Raw genomic sequence first — 17842 nt, 5'->3', positions numbered from 1 at the left:
ACAACGCAAGGTTCTATGAAGATCAATGTTCAAATACTTCTGGGTATGTATGGGAGTAGTGGTAATGTGATAACTCTGTAGCAAGCCATCCCTGCCAAGCCAACAAATAATATACTGCTACAGTACATAATGTATGACTGAGTAGGGAATTTTTCCTAGAGTTGTACATCTGGAGCAATATGAAATACATTCCAAGGCATTCTTCCACTTAGGCTTCAAAATGTATTTATTTTTCAATAATGCTCTACAGTAGCCTAGATTTATGAGCATGCAGGCCCAAATGGAATCTGCAGACATTTTTCTGTGGCATTTCTGCCACAACATAAATGGGAAATCTGTGAATTGTGTCTCTTTTTGCTTTCAACATGCACAATAACAATTTCCCAACACCCCCGTCCCCCCAAAAACAAATTGCATGCTAAAGGACATGATTTTATAAACATAAATGTCTTTCATAGGTGAATACTATAGTACTCAAAATATCCATGTATGGTTGGTTTCCCCCTCCTCAGTCATACATATCTCTCTACAAAACTAATGAACTCCCATGCAGTGCATCTCCATAAAAGTGTTTCAACAAGTAAATTATTCCACACTAGTCTACATACCACATCCATCCATGCTCTCTATCTATCACTGTCTCCTCTAAAGAGGGTATAGAGTTACTCTATAAACGTACAGAATCGCTTCATTAAATAGCTTATTAAATAGGTTATTTGACGGGGCGGTATGTGACATATCGCTGTGTTTAATGTAGTATAGGGTTACTCCCTCCCATGGGCTATGCCGTCTTATGAAGTGTAGCGCAGGTCGCTTTGTGCTGGGCTCAGGTCATGGCCTGCTAAATATTTATGGAGGGAATACACACCCCTATAGCCCTCCCAAATTGAGGGAGATCCTTTTTAGAAAAAAAAAACGAAAAAAGAAAGAAAAAAAAAAAAAACACACACACACATGGACATGGTGATAGGAGGTCATCAGATGGCTGTTACAGGTTATAACTGCGACATACTTTATGGTGAAAATGTCTTTTCCCATTTACTTCCCCCCCCAAAAAATCTTGCCATTATTCCAGTAAACCCCCCAATGTGTGTAGTCGGTGGCATTGCTTCAATGCTAACCCTAGTGCTTGGTCTTGCGGACGGTGTAGAGACAACCATGTCTCGTCCGACACAGTCTCCAGCCTTTTCTTTTCACCTGACCCGAGTTTCACTGGGAGGGCGTGGCGCGATGCGAAGGAACACGATATTCCTCCCAGTTCCACTCCTAATACAACAACAGAGATCTGTTGTTGCCAATTGTGTTTGTTGTAGTGGCCGCCCGGTTAAGCTGGTGGTACCAGAGAGAGAGAGAGAGAGAGAGAGAGAGAGAGAGAGAGAGAGAGAGAGAGAGAGAGAGAAAGAGAGAGACAGAGACAGAGACAGAGAGACAGAGAGACAGACAGAGAGAGACAGAGAGAGAGAGAGAGAGAGAGAGAGAGAGAGAGAGAGAGAGAGAGAGAGAGAGAGAGACAGACAGTGAGAGAGAGAGAGTGAGAGAGAGATTTCTAAAACTGTCAAATAAAACTATGTAGGTGTCCCTCCTGTGTTGACAGGAGGATTAGTTTGGGATCAAGCTGATCTCAGGGAGCCATAGCCACAGGGGTCTGCAGGCCAGAGTCTTAAAGAACACCCATGTACACAGTAATACACACACGCACAAACGCATGCACACACACAGGTTTGTATTTTTACCCCTAAGCCTAAAGCTGGGACATTGCACAACTAATAACTCAGAAATATCATGTCTAAGCCTATATCCTCTACATGGATAAAAACAAAACGACAACAACAACAATAATCTTGGTCATCTTGTGAGGACCAGGAAAATGGTCTATTTCTCAAATTCTACTATACTCGTGAGGACATTTGGCTGTGTCACAAGTATAGTAATACAAGTACGCACACACACACACACACACACACACACACACACACACACACACCAAATACCTTCTGTCAGAGTGTTGTCTTCCACGTGGTCATTCAAGCTGCTCATACTGGAAATCTGGCCGTTCTTCTGCAGTGGCTGCAGGACAGATGGAAACATGACAATTTCAGTCAAGAAATGTTTTTTTTTAAGAACAGTCACTCACTGTAGTATGTAGAATGCATCTGCCCTCAAGACAGATTGCTTGCCGCAACTTTGTTTTGAAAAGTGCGACAAAACACTAGTAAATCACACAGACAGAAAATGCATGTGGTCTCCGAGGCTACACAGACAGTGATAATTACATACTAAACATTGCACATATTAAATGTTTAGCTTTTTCAGTCGAGTGTAACTTGTAAAGCTACAGTATACTTTATTGACTCATGTGGGAGAGTTCGTCCTTTATATTCAACCACTTAAATGAGTGAAAATAGCAGATGTACAAGCAACATGTCGCAATAGGCGTTTTTCCATATGTTGAAGGGCACTGGCAAGAGTATACATGTGTCTTTTTTGGTGTGAGAGGAAACCAGAGCACTCGGAAACCATTGTGAACATGGAGAGAACATAACAAACGTTTAACGTTGAAAATGGTTCCCCACTTTCACAACACATCCTAACAGCCTTCAAACAAGCCTAGCAGACACAGCCCATCCCTCCGTCTGTGTCCTTATCAGCCAAACTGACAGGAGCTCTTTTGGCAAAGCCCAGCTCGTCCTGACAATATTACAATGTGGGCCAGGCCAGGGCTTTGTCCGTCTGGGCCGGGGGGAGAGTGAAACTGAGCCTCCCCGTGGAGTGGCTAATCTAACTAATGGACGACGCTCAGGCACCATTCCCAGAGGCTGAGGCTTCTCCAGGAAAGCCCTGAAAAATGATACCACAGGGGAGAGTCGTGGAGGATGAGAGACACAGTGAGACAGAGAGAGAGAGAGAGAGGTGGGAGGACACTGGCCACTATTTATCAGTTCTTGCCAGCGTGTTGATGTAACCGTTTGGTAGGAATACAGCAATGAACAAAGACGAGAGGATTGTGTGTGTGTGTGTGTGTGTGTGCGCGTGCGTGCATCTTTTTTATCTCTAGGAGAAAGAGGCAAGGAAAGAGAGAATGAAGAGGGCTTACGCAGGAGAATGAAATGATAGAGACTGCAAAGTGTTTGCGTGTCATGTATGTCCAAACATTTGGAAAAGGCTACATGCACCCTATTGGTGAGCATGGAGTAGTGACTGAAATTGAGTAATGATTAGCATAGCAATTCCCTGCTACTGGTTTTGTACCATTAGGTGTTTAGCTTGCTTCACCCAGTGTGAGATGGTATAGTGTCATATTATGTTCCGTAAAGACCCTCAGCCCTGATCAGCTTTGGGTGTGAGCCAGCAGCTGACCTAACAACCTCCAGTGACCCCACCCTCCTCTGGCCTACCTCATGACTAGCATTCCCAGCATTCCTTGCCCTCTCCACTAAATTCCACAGATCGGGGAAACTGACCCACCCCCCCCCCCCCCCCCCACCCCACCCCCACACACACACACCCCCCCAAACCCTGGCCTGCCTTCCCCTCACCCCAGGCCAGGGTTTCTTTCACGCCCTCTCTTGAACCCCTTCGCCACATCAAAATATCACACCGTCCGATGGGTGCTAAAAATGCTGTTGCTAGATTCTCACCCGGGTGCTACGCATGGCCTGATGGCTCCTCTCTTATCCTCAGAGTGATACACCACATGTACACAGTACAATCCTCAGCATTCATTTAACCCCGAATAGAGCACAAATGGAACCAAATGTAAAGTGCCTTGGATAAAGGCGCTACATAAATGGCACCATTTACCACTTATTTACCATTTGAAGCTTTTACTCTGTATCATCCATTGTGTTACTTAGAAGGATGGGAGAATTGGAACAACAGTGCACAGTCAAATCCTGAGCATAACTTTCTTTCTGAGAGATGCCTGGGAGATGAAATGAGCTGTATGTACATCAGATATGAAGACTACCACATGCACATCCGTATACAAATGGAAATGAGATGCATTTCCTTTGCCATTAAGCTTAGATGAGTAGCATTAACAACAACAGGATCCGTCGAGGTGACTCTGTAACTGACAGTGTAGCCTTAGCCTACTACAAATGGAACCAAAGGACCCTTTTATAACAATAAACTCTGATGGAACTACAAATGGACTGTTATGGGTCCATTTGGTTGTCACTCTCAGGTATAGCACATTCTCCAAGCCATTATATGTCACGCCTCAACGCACAGCTGTCGGCTGTAGTGTTGACGTTGGCTTGGTAGGTACAAAGAACATCTGTCATGTGTCAAAATCGCAGGGGTCCGCGGATCGGCGGGTCCAACGGGGGTCCCCGCGGTAGTCTGCGTGGGGGTCCGAATGTGTTACTGTTAAATCAGCGGGTGTGCTCCGGTGTGCTCTGCTTTGCTTTGCTGAGGCATCATGGCCACGCACGCGACCGTTTCGCCGATGGCCTCTATGGGTTGCGTAGAAAGGCAGCCAATCAGAACTACGCGTCAGTATGACTAGCATGTCGAAATTTTCATGGGTATTCATAGACCAATGCTTTTCAAGCCACTGGTAAAAAAGACACCCTCTCCCTCACAGATGCATGCACAGGCGTGCAATCGTGCATGCATGCACACGCACAAGGATTCTGATCTCTTGCCTTTAACGAATCACCCAACATATATAGTGTAGTTCTCCAAAAGAGAACTGAAACATTCTCACAAGAACTTGGGTCTCAGAAACTGTACACACACACACACAAATACACTGAAATAGCACAAGAATAGCCAACATATACGGTATGCAAGCACGGTCAGACGCTAAGGTGAAAACTATGTGGAAACATTCTGTGGCTCTTGATTGAGCAGGTTGACAATTACAGTTTGTACATTGTGTTCAATGTTTTTGAGTGGTGCAACCACTCCAAGGAACAGCAATGTCCGTGTTAACCTATGTGACTATGTATGTTTGTGACTTTAATGAGTACCAGTAGGGGCGCTGTTGTGCCAGAAACAGAGAGAGAGATAGTGCTACACTGCTAATGAGAGAGAGAGGAGGAGAGTTGCACCACTCAGTTCACACGGGTGTGATTCTTTCCATGCGACAAGGTCAGGGAGAGAAGCACAAAGCTGGCTGCACTGCGCCAGGCACTCCACCTGATGGAGAGTGAACTGACACTGGGAACCAAACTCAGGTACATCTAGGAGGGGAAGCACCACCTACATAGACACACTGCAGTGTGACAGCAGCAACACTGCACTGCTACTGGTAGAGCATAACATCATTCCATGTTTAACACTAGACATTTCTCCATTAGATAGACAGATTGGATGCTCAATTCATAAAATACATTTTCCTTAGGAAAAAAGGTCCTTGTCAATAAAACTATTGAAATGAAGGCTCCATCGTCATATAAACTGTACAGTTGGGAAGGTTACATTCAGTAATCACAAATCAGCAGCATAAATACTATTAATCTTATTACTTCAAGCATTTTGGATTACTCAAAAATCAATAGAATAGAATGAAGTAATCCAAAGGTTACTCAAAGCAAACAGACTTAACTCTGATTGCAATTACATGCAGATAGTTTGTAATCTGTAACTGACTACATTTTTAATGTAAATCATCCAGTGAGTTGTCATCAGCTCTCAGCCTTGACTGCACTGTGCTCAACATTCCATTCGTAAATTTCCAGAGTACGTCAAAGTACCACTGCCAAATGTGCATTTTTACTCTACTTCGGACACAAAAAAGGTTTGAAATTATACAGCCGAGTTGACCTTGAAAGACAGAACAGGAATGCTATAAGTGTGCAAAGACGGAGCCACATATATTCAGCTGCAGAACAAAACAACAGCAGGAAAAACAATGTGCCTACTTGTCATCTGTTTGTAAGTAAGTACATTTTATTTATTTATACTTACTCATCTGTTTGTCATCTAATTCGAGCGCATTGGTGCGTCATTATTTTCATTTATGTACATATGTCAATTCTTTATTCCTCCTTACAGCATTCCAACGATTATATATAACAGGGTGAGAGAAGTTGAACACTGTCCCGAAATGAACTTCAAAGCTAGACAGAGTCAGAGAGAGTTTGGTCAGACCTGATTAGACCTTTCACATAGGTGTGACATCAGTCCCAGTGTCTGAATATATTAAAGCGTTCATCTGTGTGATTCTTGGCAAAGAATCACAAATGAATGCCCAATTTGTCACGCAAAAGTAGAGATACTAGCTGATCTACAAGCTCAGGTATCATGATGAAAAAGCGCTTTGAGCTTGTAGATTTTCTATTTTGCTTTTTTTAATCGCTTATGTGGGGATGGGGGGGGGGGTCATCTTTAACAATACTGATCAGTGAGATGCTGCTTAAAATAGTCAGTGTATCTGAGCATATATGACAGCCAAAATAAAAAATGTACACAGTTTTTATATGGAAACTTTGCATGGCAACAGTGAAGTGTCACCGTCAGGTTACTGCACCTTCAATGCAGTAATGGTTGGCACCATTTGGCTTGACTGAACATTTTTACCAGCTGCAAAGCTGGTCATAGAATGGCTATGAAACTTGCACGACCAGACCGACACCAGTAGTCTGTGGGTAGTAGTGGTTGCCAAGTCCGCTTATTTCCAGCCAAACTTGAATTGTTTTTTTCCTCACAGTTGCTTGGCTGGTTTTTGGAGTATGGTTAGCTTTTTTCTGTCACGACAGTTGCCAACACTGGCAACCATACTGACAAGTACTTCCGATTGCTGATTGGCTGCCTTGTCTCCAGCAACAACCTATAACATCCCATAGTCTGCACGCCATAAAGAAGAGTCACAACATATACTAGCCATGTGGAAATTGAAGCCAGCAACCAGGCATGTGGAAAATAAACCATGCGCATTGTTGTCACGGAAACGGTGGATGGCATGGCATGACGTCATGTCTCCCTATAAAGTGTGGTGCTCAGAAGCACTGAAATATATATAACAAAGGTAAATATCTTATACTACTAAGTATCTCATATTGTAAGTAAGTAGTCATATATCAAGGAGGTACCTAAATCATTGGGCTGCTATTGACTAGTTCACCAGCTCCCTCCCCCAACGCCTAAGGCAAGATACAAGTCCCCTAAATCATATAAGGCCACAAGGCCTTCTCAACACATCCTACTGACAACCCCTACAGACATAGGCATTCTCAGTTACACGCATCAACATGAACGGCATGACGACACGCATCGCAGACTACCGCGGACCCCCACGCTGACCTCCGTGGGGACTGGGGACCCCCCTTATCCGCAGACCCCAACGCAGACTATCACCGACCCCCGCACCGACCTCCGCGGGGACCACCACGCCAACCTCCGTGGGGGTCTTTGGGAAAGAATTGGGCTATAAAACGGTATCGGTACGTTCATGACATGAACGGTAGATCTGCTACCGTTTGGGGGCTGCTCTGCTGCAGCCTATCAGACCTACGGTTTATAGAACGAACGTGCTGTGCATTCTAGCCATGTGGAAATTGACGCCCGCATCAACGTGAACGTCATGACGTCACGCATCGTAGACTACCGCGCCGACCTCCGTGGACCGCGGGGACTCCCCTTATCCACGGACCCCCAGGCAGACTATCACAGACATCCGCACCGACCTCCGTGGGGGTCCGCGGTATTCTGCGCGGAGGTCGGCGAGGGTACAACCAAATGGACCCATAACAGTCCATTTGTACAGTCTCAAGAGTTTATTGTTATAAAAGGGTCCATTTGTAGTAGGCTAAGGCTACACTAGAGTCACCTGGACACATCCTGTTGTTTCCACACACATTAAATACAGATAGACACAGATATTTACAGTTCAGAGCACAATTCTGGAGATGTACGGCAGAAGCTGGTTATTAATTCATAATGTCTTCTGCTTCTTTTTAGCACAGCCCTAACCTCCAATCCCCCCACACACACACACACACACACACACACAACAGGTTTAAAAACTCCCTGTGGGGTCGTAGTTTGTTCACGACAGTTAACCTCCCGCCCTTCGACCTCCAAGGTGTGGATAGAGTCCCAGAGTGGGGAAAAATACGACAGGGGGAGACACAAGGGAGGGAGGAGAAGACATAAAGATGGAAAGGTGAGAAGGAGTGAGAGGAGGTGAAAGAAGATTTGTGGAGATAGAGAGGAAAGATAGGGTGTAAACTAAAACACAGAGCAAAGAGCAAGAAGATGCGAATGTTATAGAATCCATAACAGTCTGTCGTGGGTTTTTCACGGCGAGGCAAGGCAAATTCATTTTTATAGCACATTTTGCACAAGGCAATTCAAAGTGCTTTACATGAGGCATAAAAGGGCATTTATGTTCCTTGCATGTCAGATGATGTTATTTTATGTCAGATGTTCTTTCATGCCAGATGTCAGATGGTCCTCCGTGGCAGATGTCATTTTGTCAGATGTATTATATCAGCTGTTACTTTATGTCATTATTATGTTCTTTATGTTGTTGATGATGGAGCATATGATGCTCCATCATCATCAATTTTCATTTACAGACAATAAGTTAAAAAAAGAAAATCTAAGGAGAAGTAAAGAACAATTTCAGGGCTCATGCTTGCAGATTTGGTAACTGTTCCAAGTCATATAGCCTATACACAATACACACATATATATATATATATATATATATATAGTTAGTGAACTTAGGGTTACAAAGGTAGAATTGACGAGTGTCTCAATAGCTTTTCAGTCATTGAAATCAAGCATGTTTGATTAGTCAGCAAAATCAAGGGACCATGAGCCATTTTACAAAAGAGGACAAGTTGTACACATCATCTGAGATCGGGCTTAAAATCGGGGGGAATTTAGCATCAAGTGAGAAACAAGCTTCAGTTGCCATATCTGTCTCCTGCTCCCTCTGTCTCTCGTCATGTCTCTTCACCCCTGCCAGTCTATTATCCCTGACCCCTACATTCACTACATACCAAAGATCAAAGCATAACAAGACCCCCGGAGAACACTCTCACTGTCTACAGAAGCTGATACCTCCACTCAGGTGCTGGGATGTGTGTCCATAGGAGCAAGTGTATGGATCGCCTTTTGACGCCTTCTGGTCAAAATGCCCACCTTGCCGAGATCACCTTTTCACGTCTTATTTAATATCAATTGATTACGGTTCACAACTGTATTCTGTATGCACTCGTAACACTACGGGTGAGGTACGACAAAACAAAAAATGAAATGAAAATTCTATGTGAATGCAGTTTTTTATCTTGGATTCTTCTTTTTGGACAAAAACAAGCTTGATTTGCGGCTCATTTCTCTAAACGATATATCCTCGGTTACAAAATGTATGTTTTGGGTGAATTAAATAACATTCACGGGACATGTTACATTGCCTTTTCACTTCCTGACTCGCAGTTTGAGGGTAAAATGGATTTCAAGCTAAGACGGTTTAACATTGAAGTGAACAGATGGCGATCCGTGAATTCCTTTTCAGCCACTTTATGGCAATTTTGGCTGTAAATTAGTTAAGTTCTTATTTCTTCATTCTTTTGTTGTTGATGTTGGAAATATGAAGAGGGGATATCTACTCATGAGTTTTACTCCATTCTCTGAGTCTGAACCCATTGTTTAGGAAACAGTGAGTTAGAACACGGTCAGCCAGCACTTTGGATGGGCTTAATTACTGGAAACCTTCTTCGAAACCATGAACCTAATCTAATACAACTCTACCATATTAAAACCATGTTAGGCTGAGCTTGTTGTTTCTAGCTGACCTTAACTGTCTCAATGTGGGAACATTTGGAGCTTTAGCTAAATCTGGCAAAAACAACAGTCGTGTTTTTACCCCGATAATACTGAACAATAAGTAGCTTTCTGATTTTATTCCATAAATAATCTTTAGTATGTAGCCCTCAATAAAGTAAGAGAAGTGCACCCTCAACACATGAAACATGCATGTATACTCCCAGTAAACAGACCAACACTATAAGACAGTACAGCAGATCAAAGCCGTTTTGAAGTATCAGTGGAAGACAAATGAGTTTCACTCTACTCTATCCAGTATCTGTTTAAGAAAATCTGTATCTGTATCTATTTTAAGATGCATTCACAGATAGTCACTGGAGCCTCACTCACACCAAACATTATTTAACTCATTTAGGCCCAATTTAGACTAGATACGACCATGCTGTTGGCCAAAATTAATGGAATCAGTTGTTTTTGGCGAGGGAGACAGAGTACAAAGTGTAAAATACCCATACATATACATATAGTAAATAGATCATTTCATCAATCCAGATTAAATCCTTTTGTTTTGACATTACGTTTGTGCTGCTTCTACTAATGGCTACTTTATGTAGGTAGAAGGCGAGACGTAATCGCCATAATCAAAGCCTGACTCAAATTTACATGGGCACAAAGTATATACACACATGTAATATCAGTCAGATTTGTGGTTGTGGCTCAGTAACAGATTGTCAGAAAGTGTAGCCCACCACACTATCTCTTTCGATCAGAAGGAAGATGTTATCAGATAGAGCTCAATTGGGTAACTCTACGCCGATCTCGGTGTTTACATGAAGATTAGGTATTCCAATCAAAGCATTATAAGATTAGTGCCTGAATATTAAGCTCCCTGAGAACATAGCCACTGAACTCTCTCTAATTCTCCTAACTGACCAGCAAAACGTCAGAGCAGCAAAGGTAACAGAGAGAAAATGGGAGTGTGTAAGAGAAAGAGAAAGTATGAGACACTTAACGGAGCACTATGGAACTTTCCTCTTCTACCCCGGATTTGAACCTGGTATTCGGCTGTGCTACGTATGTGTGTCTCTGGCTGTGGCTGTCCCTGGCTGGCTGGCTGGCTGCCTGTGTCCGTCCGAGCACGAAAATAGCTTTTGGTTTGTTTTCACATCCACGGTTCACTGTTGCGCAGCCTAACACACACACACACACACACACACACACACACACACACACACACACACACACACACACACACACACATACGTATTAACTGTATATATGATGATTTGGGGTGTTACAGTACAGTACAGTGACAGTACAGTAAAGTTCCCACCTGGGGACCCCCACACAGTAACTATCATTTCTCAACCGTTTCGGACACGGGGTGGCTCGCCAGAACCGGGCCAGCACCCTGGCCGCGTTTCTGGGGATCTGGATGAGTTGCACCACTCACTTCACACAGGTGTGATTTTACTGTTGCACTTGCTTGCTTGGGGGATACATTTAATCTACGCCATCAGGTCAAAATTCGTCAGATCCTGTGTCTAGGTTAGACATGACCTTTGACACAATCTAAATGTCAGAGCAGGGAGACTAAGGTGCTGTCCAGACGAGGACGTATTCTGTGTTACTCGGGCAAGTATTTAGCCGATCTGCCCATTTTGTCACACAGAGACGGCGTTTTGGGGGACTTAACCGGCTCATTTTGAAACCACCTTCCAGAGTGGGAAAGTTTGGAGTTTTGGACTTTGTCATCTCCGTGTGTACAGAGAATGCCACCTATTTGCTGAAACGGTGACGCAATAGTCCGCTCGCCCCCTCCAAACTAACCTCACGTCACCAGGCTTTCCATCTCCAGTATCACTCACAGCTATTTTATATTTGCAAATAGGCCTAATGTCTATAAATCTCTTCTCCGAAAATAGCCGATCTGCAGCCATGCAGTGAGCTTGTAGATGAGCTGTTTTCGGAGAACAGATATAGCCTAAATTATGGTGATTACCAATCTGGAAAGAGAAGAAAAAAAACGGATGATCTTCTACATTATTGTTACTATTAAATGGTGTAGTGTAGAATAGATTAGTATATAGGCTATACAAGATAAGCAGCACAGCCACCGCGCTGTCTGTCTGTCCATTCCTCTCAGGCAGGTCTGACTGCAGTGCACACTGCACAGTGCACACTGCACACTGCACAGTGCACACTGCACACTGCACACAGCACGCATGGACCTCGATCATCAAAGTGCTTCTCTTCTTGGGTGGAAATTAAACATTCTTTGTGTAACTTCAAAACGGCTTTGCATTGAGAGCCCCCAGGTAGGATAAACACATTGTTTACTGTCCATATTCCTCTATAAACGGCCTGTTTTCACTGTTTCCAATTGCTCTTTTTTATATTTTTGTATAGCCTATGTGCAATGTTTAGCGCTGTGCTGTGCAGCAGGTGGAATCAATCTAAACGAGCAATTATCTGACATCTGTTGCGCACCAGCGAATATACTGTATATTCAATCTCCAAAGTCAAACTCATAAATTCACAATGCATCATGCCGCCCCTCGTTTTAAGATCTGCAAACTATTCATCTCATGCTTATGTATACTTTGTAGCCTACTTCTGGCAGAAGAGGATATGAGAATATTAGTAGGACTATGTAAAATCGTAATGAATGAATTGTAATGATTTGTAATGAAAAGAAAGAAAAACATCAGCTAGTTGATTATGCCCTTGCCTGCCTACTGAATGATTATGCCACAATGCCACATTATGCATTTAGCCTACAATACACGCAGCTTTCTCTGGGTGTCCGGAGCTCTACCGCTCTTAACATAACTGCAATATGGACGAAGGAAAGTTTTATATCGTTTACAAAACAGCCCGAGCTGTAAATACAACCACCCCAATTGTATACAGTACGTTGTTGTATTCTTTGTATTTAATGTACTCTACCATAGGGTTGGGCCGGCTTAGCGGTCCAGGCGCCTTGGCTGGTAATCCAGCATGACAGTGTGTCATGGGTTCGAGTCCCGATCCCGAAATAACTTTGCTGTGTGTCTTCCCCCCCATCTCTCTCCCCATTTCCTGTCTAGCTATTGTACAATTATCAATTAAAAGAAATCCCCAAAAATATCTTACAAAAAAAATATATACAGTATATATATACTTTACCATACATATTGGACAAAATGTAAATGTATTCATAAAGAAGAAGTTATATAGTGAGGCTTTAAGAATAAGAATACTAAGGGAGGACTACAAAAATAATATCATGAGAGAGCGAGAGAGAGAGGGAGAGAGAGAGAGAGAAGGAGGGAGGGAGGGAGACAGAGAGATCTGATAATAAATGAACATTACATCTTTGTGGCCCTCCAGAGGAGGTTGGTAATATGCCATGCTGTTGGTCTGCTGTTGCAAAGGTTAGAATCAGCAACCTATTTGAGGTTACTCAATTAACCTCACCAAACATTACCTCAGCCCTCAATATTTCATTAGGATGGACATTAGGATTATTTTTTATTTTTATTATTATTATTTTTTTCTGGCTTTTTTGCCTTTTGCAGTAATGTGATAGGAAAGGGGGAGAGAGATGGGGGGAAGGCATGCGGCAAGGGCCATCAGGCTCGGGACTCGAACCCACAGCACGCCGCCAGGCTGGATTACCAGCCTAGGAGCCTGAACCGCTCAGCCGTGGCCCAGGCCTCTGTCTTTAACTCATGGTCATGTTCATGACTCCTTTGCCTTTTACTTGGACTGCTTTGGCGTCTCTTCAGAGGCTTGCTAAGGCAACTACTGTTAAAACCATTTTACTGTGGTTAGATTGTGGTCCTTATCATCTGTGACAGCCCGACACGCACGCACGCACGCACGCACGCACACACACACACACACACACACACACACACACACACACACACACACACACACACACACACACACACACACACACACACACACACACACACACACACACACACACACACACACACACACACACACACACACACACACACACACACACACACACACCTACTACTACTACCTACTACTACTACTACTGTCTACTACTACAATACTAGGAAAAGGGCTCCCTTTGCCAAAAGGGCCTTTGGACATTTGCCTTTTCCTATGCTACATGAAAGGCACCTGTACCCCCAAACATAGCCAGGCCTGTAGTCACTATTCAGTTATTCCCTCGTCCCCCAATAAAAATGCTGAACTACATACTAGTCCAACCGACATCTGACGGAATGTTGTGTGTGATTGACACTTGTTGTGCTTGACACTTATTGCACATCTCTCATCAATGCACCGCTTTGAAGAAAGGTACTCCGTATATGCAGTCTGTATTGACTGTCATTGCTGTTTTACAGCGGCATCATGTTCAGAAAATAAACAACTGTCTACATATCGTGTCGTCTGTGTCATTGATTACACATATATTTATATAAAAGCTGCATACACAACCAGAAAGAGCACAGTTTGTCCAAGCCAGAAATGGTCTGGATCCAGGCAAGCGGTATACAATTCCAGGGCCATTGAGATAGCAGAGTTGCATCCATGAGGCATCAGAAACGCTACGTTTGGGGGCCGATGGAGAAAGGAAATGGCACAACTTTCTCAATGACTCTGGGCTCCCTAGTGGTCAAAATATGGGGCAAAACTCAACGTAATATGGGACAAAACTCAACGTACCAAAAGTAGCCGGTTGAACTGCCAGACCCATGACCGACTGTTATAATACGGAAATATATACCGGTACCTTACTTACACACTCATACAAACACACACGCACATGCATTGCATGAACTCACACATACACACACAGGCCATACACCACTAGGCTATGGCCATATACTACAGTGTATAGATTGTATATTTCTCATTATGCACTCTTGTTTGACTGTTCATTGTTACACTCACTAGTACTACTGGCCGGGTAGAGATTGTTTATGTACATTTTAATGTATGCATCTGTCTATCCGTTAATAATATTGTTAATATACTGTATCTTATATCCTTATCTGTCCTGTGTTTCATAACAGCAGCACTCCCATGACAACTGTAATACCCCGGTGGGAACAATTAAAGTCTATCTCTACAATAATTAGAGATTTCCTTCTGGTGACTGGTCCACATAACAAGAGAGCCAGTGACATCAAAAACGAATTAGATAACTAAAACATTAACAGGGTAGAAATAAACCAAGAATCAAGCTAACGTGCATGCGTGGACTGTGGAAGAGAGAGGGAGAGAGACCTACAGGTATGCAAGTGTGTGTACACACCTGCTTGGAGCTATTTTAGGACAACGGGTCGTATACCAGGATTTGTTGAACCCTAAATTAATCCATCATTCCCTAACCCTCACCTTTTAACCTCATGTCTATATACCTCACACGATTTGTCTATTTTTCAATCCCTTGTCCCTTCATCTGAACGGCTGCTACACTACAGGCCCCCCATGTTGAACAGCCAAACAAAGACAAACAACAACAACAGCTTGGTTATAGGAAGACCCCCCACCCCCACCCCACACACCCCCAACAGGCCTGGATCATCATAATTTGGGTCACGCTGGTCAGAGCTTGACCTCTACACTGGGTTGAAATAATAAACCACCATCCCCCATCCAATTGCTAGTCCTTTTGTCATGAATCTCCTGACACCTCTGGTGTTACCATTTAGCTACAGAACCAAACAGAATGTCTGGTTAATCTACAGATATAACAAACATGGGTGCTCTGATCATCTGTGTCACACAGTGGCAATACACTCCATTATTGTACCTTTCATCTGCCTTCAGTAACAGACAGCTGTGTAATATATAAACACAATAAACATAATATGTCAGTTTGATCTTTTCCTTATAAGGAAACAAAAACCAATCCACACAGACATGGATATGCTTGGAATGGCTCTCTGTTCAACGCAGTTGCACACCCGGCCTTGCACAACACATCACCAGAAGACATTGGATAAATTAGGGGCAGACGTTTACCTGCCAGTTTGTTGTGATTCAATTTGGGTCCCAACAAACAAGGAGGGAAAGGGATGCAGCGTACCAGACAAATGGTTAGTCATGCCACGCTAACAGACCTTTTCCTCACATGTTGCCATTTGGCTTGAGGTGCTCTCCTTAATACACTTACAGGAGGCATGTGAAAGAAATCAGCTGTGAGAGAAGATCTCATTTCCCCAAACTCCACCCACCTCACCAATGTTATTCTCCTCCTATCTGCAGTCTCACTATTCTGCTTAACAAAGTGGCAGCAGCATGGTTTGGCAAAAAAAAAGAGAAGAAGAATATAAAAAAAAGAACAAATAAACAATGAATGGCACCTTAAAGATGGAGTGCCACAATTTTTTCCAGTTTTTCATGTGTCTATGAGGTGACTACTTCATTAGACACCCTGGAGACGTTTTTATGTGCAATGATGTATTCCCTTTGTATTTAGGGTTTCTTCCTGGAGAATGAACCCTTGACAGTCAAACGTGCCAAAGAAAAAAACAGTAATATAGTGAAATCACATTATCAGCCCCTCCCCCTGTATCATACAACTACAGCTGTGGGTGCAGCTTAAGTTCAGGTGGATCACCACCCATCACCACCCACCAGGCATACTTAATGAACTGGTGGGGGTGCCCACATAAAAACGACATTTTTACAAATACTGTACACTTTTTAGAAAAACTTCTTCTTCCTTATATAACAACAAGACTGATGACCATGTTTTAGGGTGGAAAAAATCATGGCACTCCATCTTTAAATAAGAAATTAAAGAGTATCCCGCTAGAGAAGTTGGTAGTCTCACAAATTGAAACTATATTACATTCCCGAACAATATGAGAAGAGAGTTTGCCAAAATCTGCCAATGTGTAGAAAATAATCATAACTAGAAATTCACTCTGTCGAGGTGCCAACTTGCGGCCAAGTAGGCCATACATTGCCTACTCGTGCGCAAGTAGAGCACGCAAGTACTGCTACTAACTAATGTCATCATCATCATTTTTCGACCGCGGTCGAGATCATGGATTGCACAATGCCACGCTAGACTTTCCGGTCCTTCATTGCCATCCCCAGTTCCTGCTTACTGATGCATGTGTCCCTAGCGATGACATCAGGGACCTCTGGTCTGCTTTGAGGCAGGATTCCAGAGAAGAAGGGAAGATATAACTTCATTGTCAGCTCTGTAGCAGTGGCCGGTAAACTGTGTTCTTCTGGATCGGACTAGTGAAGAAACACGGGGAAGGTTGCCTTATATTAGATTAGTCGATGGGTGGCTCTTCCAAGACAGATTTTGCGCTCTCATTAGAAGGCGTTGTAAGTGCCGTTTCTCTAATTTCTTTGAAAGTGTCCATGTCTCGGAGCCATAGAGTAGAATCGGCTCAACGGTCGTCCTAAATATTTTTACTTTTAACATCTTATTAAGCTGGGATGACCAAATGTTATGCATGTCATTGCAGGCTGACTAGGCCATACCCTTCCTAGTTTGAAAGTTATTTTGGGAAGAAGATATATATCAGACCTGGGCATTGTACGGCCCGCGGGCCAAATACGGCCCGCCGGCTGACTCTGACCGGCCCGTGAAAGATTACTTGATAATCCCATTATCCGAAAATAAAACATACTTTCTAATTACCTTATGGGTGGACTAAAACCGCATCGCTTTTATTTTGAAGCCCATGCATTCTCACAGTTCACACAATCTGCACGTCAACTGTGCACATGAATTGCGTGTGATTGAGAACCTGTCTTTCTTCCTTCACCCCCCTCATATGCGAAAATGTCGGCTTTTTGGATTTATTGTTGACTACGTCGGTGAATGCAAATAGCCATGAAGCATGCAGCTCCACAACACGGTAGGCGCAGGCGCATGCTTTGATTACCAAACTTCCTTGCAGGAGGACAAGTTAAATCCCATTATGCTTCATTGCTTTATTTAACCCGCCTCACCAATAAAGTTAAGATGTTTTAAGATGCTGCCGTATGGCGTTGTTGCGCCCAGAATGTGGCATGCTTCTGAAGTTCAGACAGCTTGGGCGATGCGCCATGAGCTTGTGGATCGTCTGTTTTCAGCACACGAGTCGATCGACACCGTTGTACCAACAAGTAAATCTGG

At 43.4% G+C, this 17842-nt stretch overlaps 1 protein-coding gene across 1 annotated transcript in view; it reads right to left on the bottom strand.

The window, feature by feature from the left end:
* akap12b (A kinase (PRKA) anchor protein 12b) overlaps nt 1-17842 on the bottom strand; it is a 62841-nt gene that overhangs the window by 28161 nt on the left and 16838 nt on the right. Inside the window, exon 2 of the mRNA XM_083790310.1 lies at nt 1992-2067. Within this exon, the coding sequence (XP_083646436.1) occupies nt 1992-2067 (76 nt within the window). The remainder of the gene's footprint in view (nt 1-1991; nt 2068-17842) is intronic.

Source organism: Protomyctophum parallelum (assembly GCF_964188405.1).
Source record: "Protomyctophum parallelum genome assembly, chromosome: 19".
NCBI lineage: Eukaryota > Metazoa > Chordata > Actinopteri > Myctophiformes > Myctophidae > Protomyctophum > Protomyctophum parallelum.
Note: the sequence above shows the minus strand (reverse complement) of the source record. Positions and strands in the feature narration are given on the sequence as shown.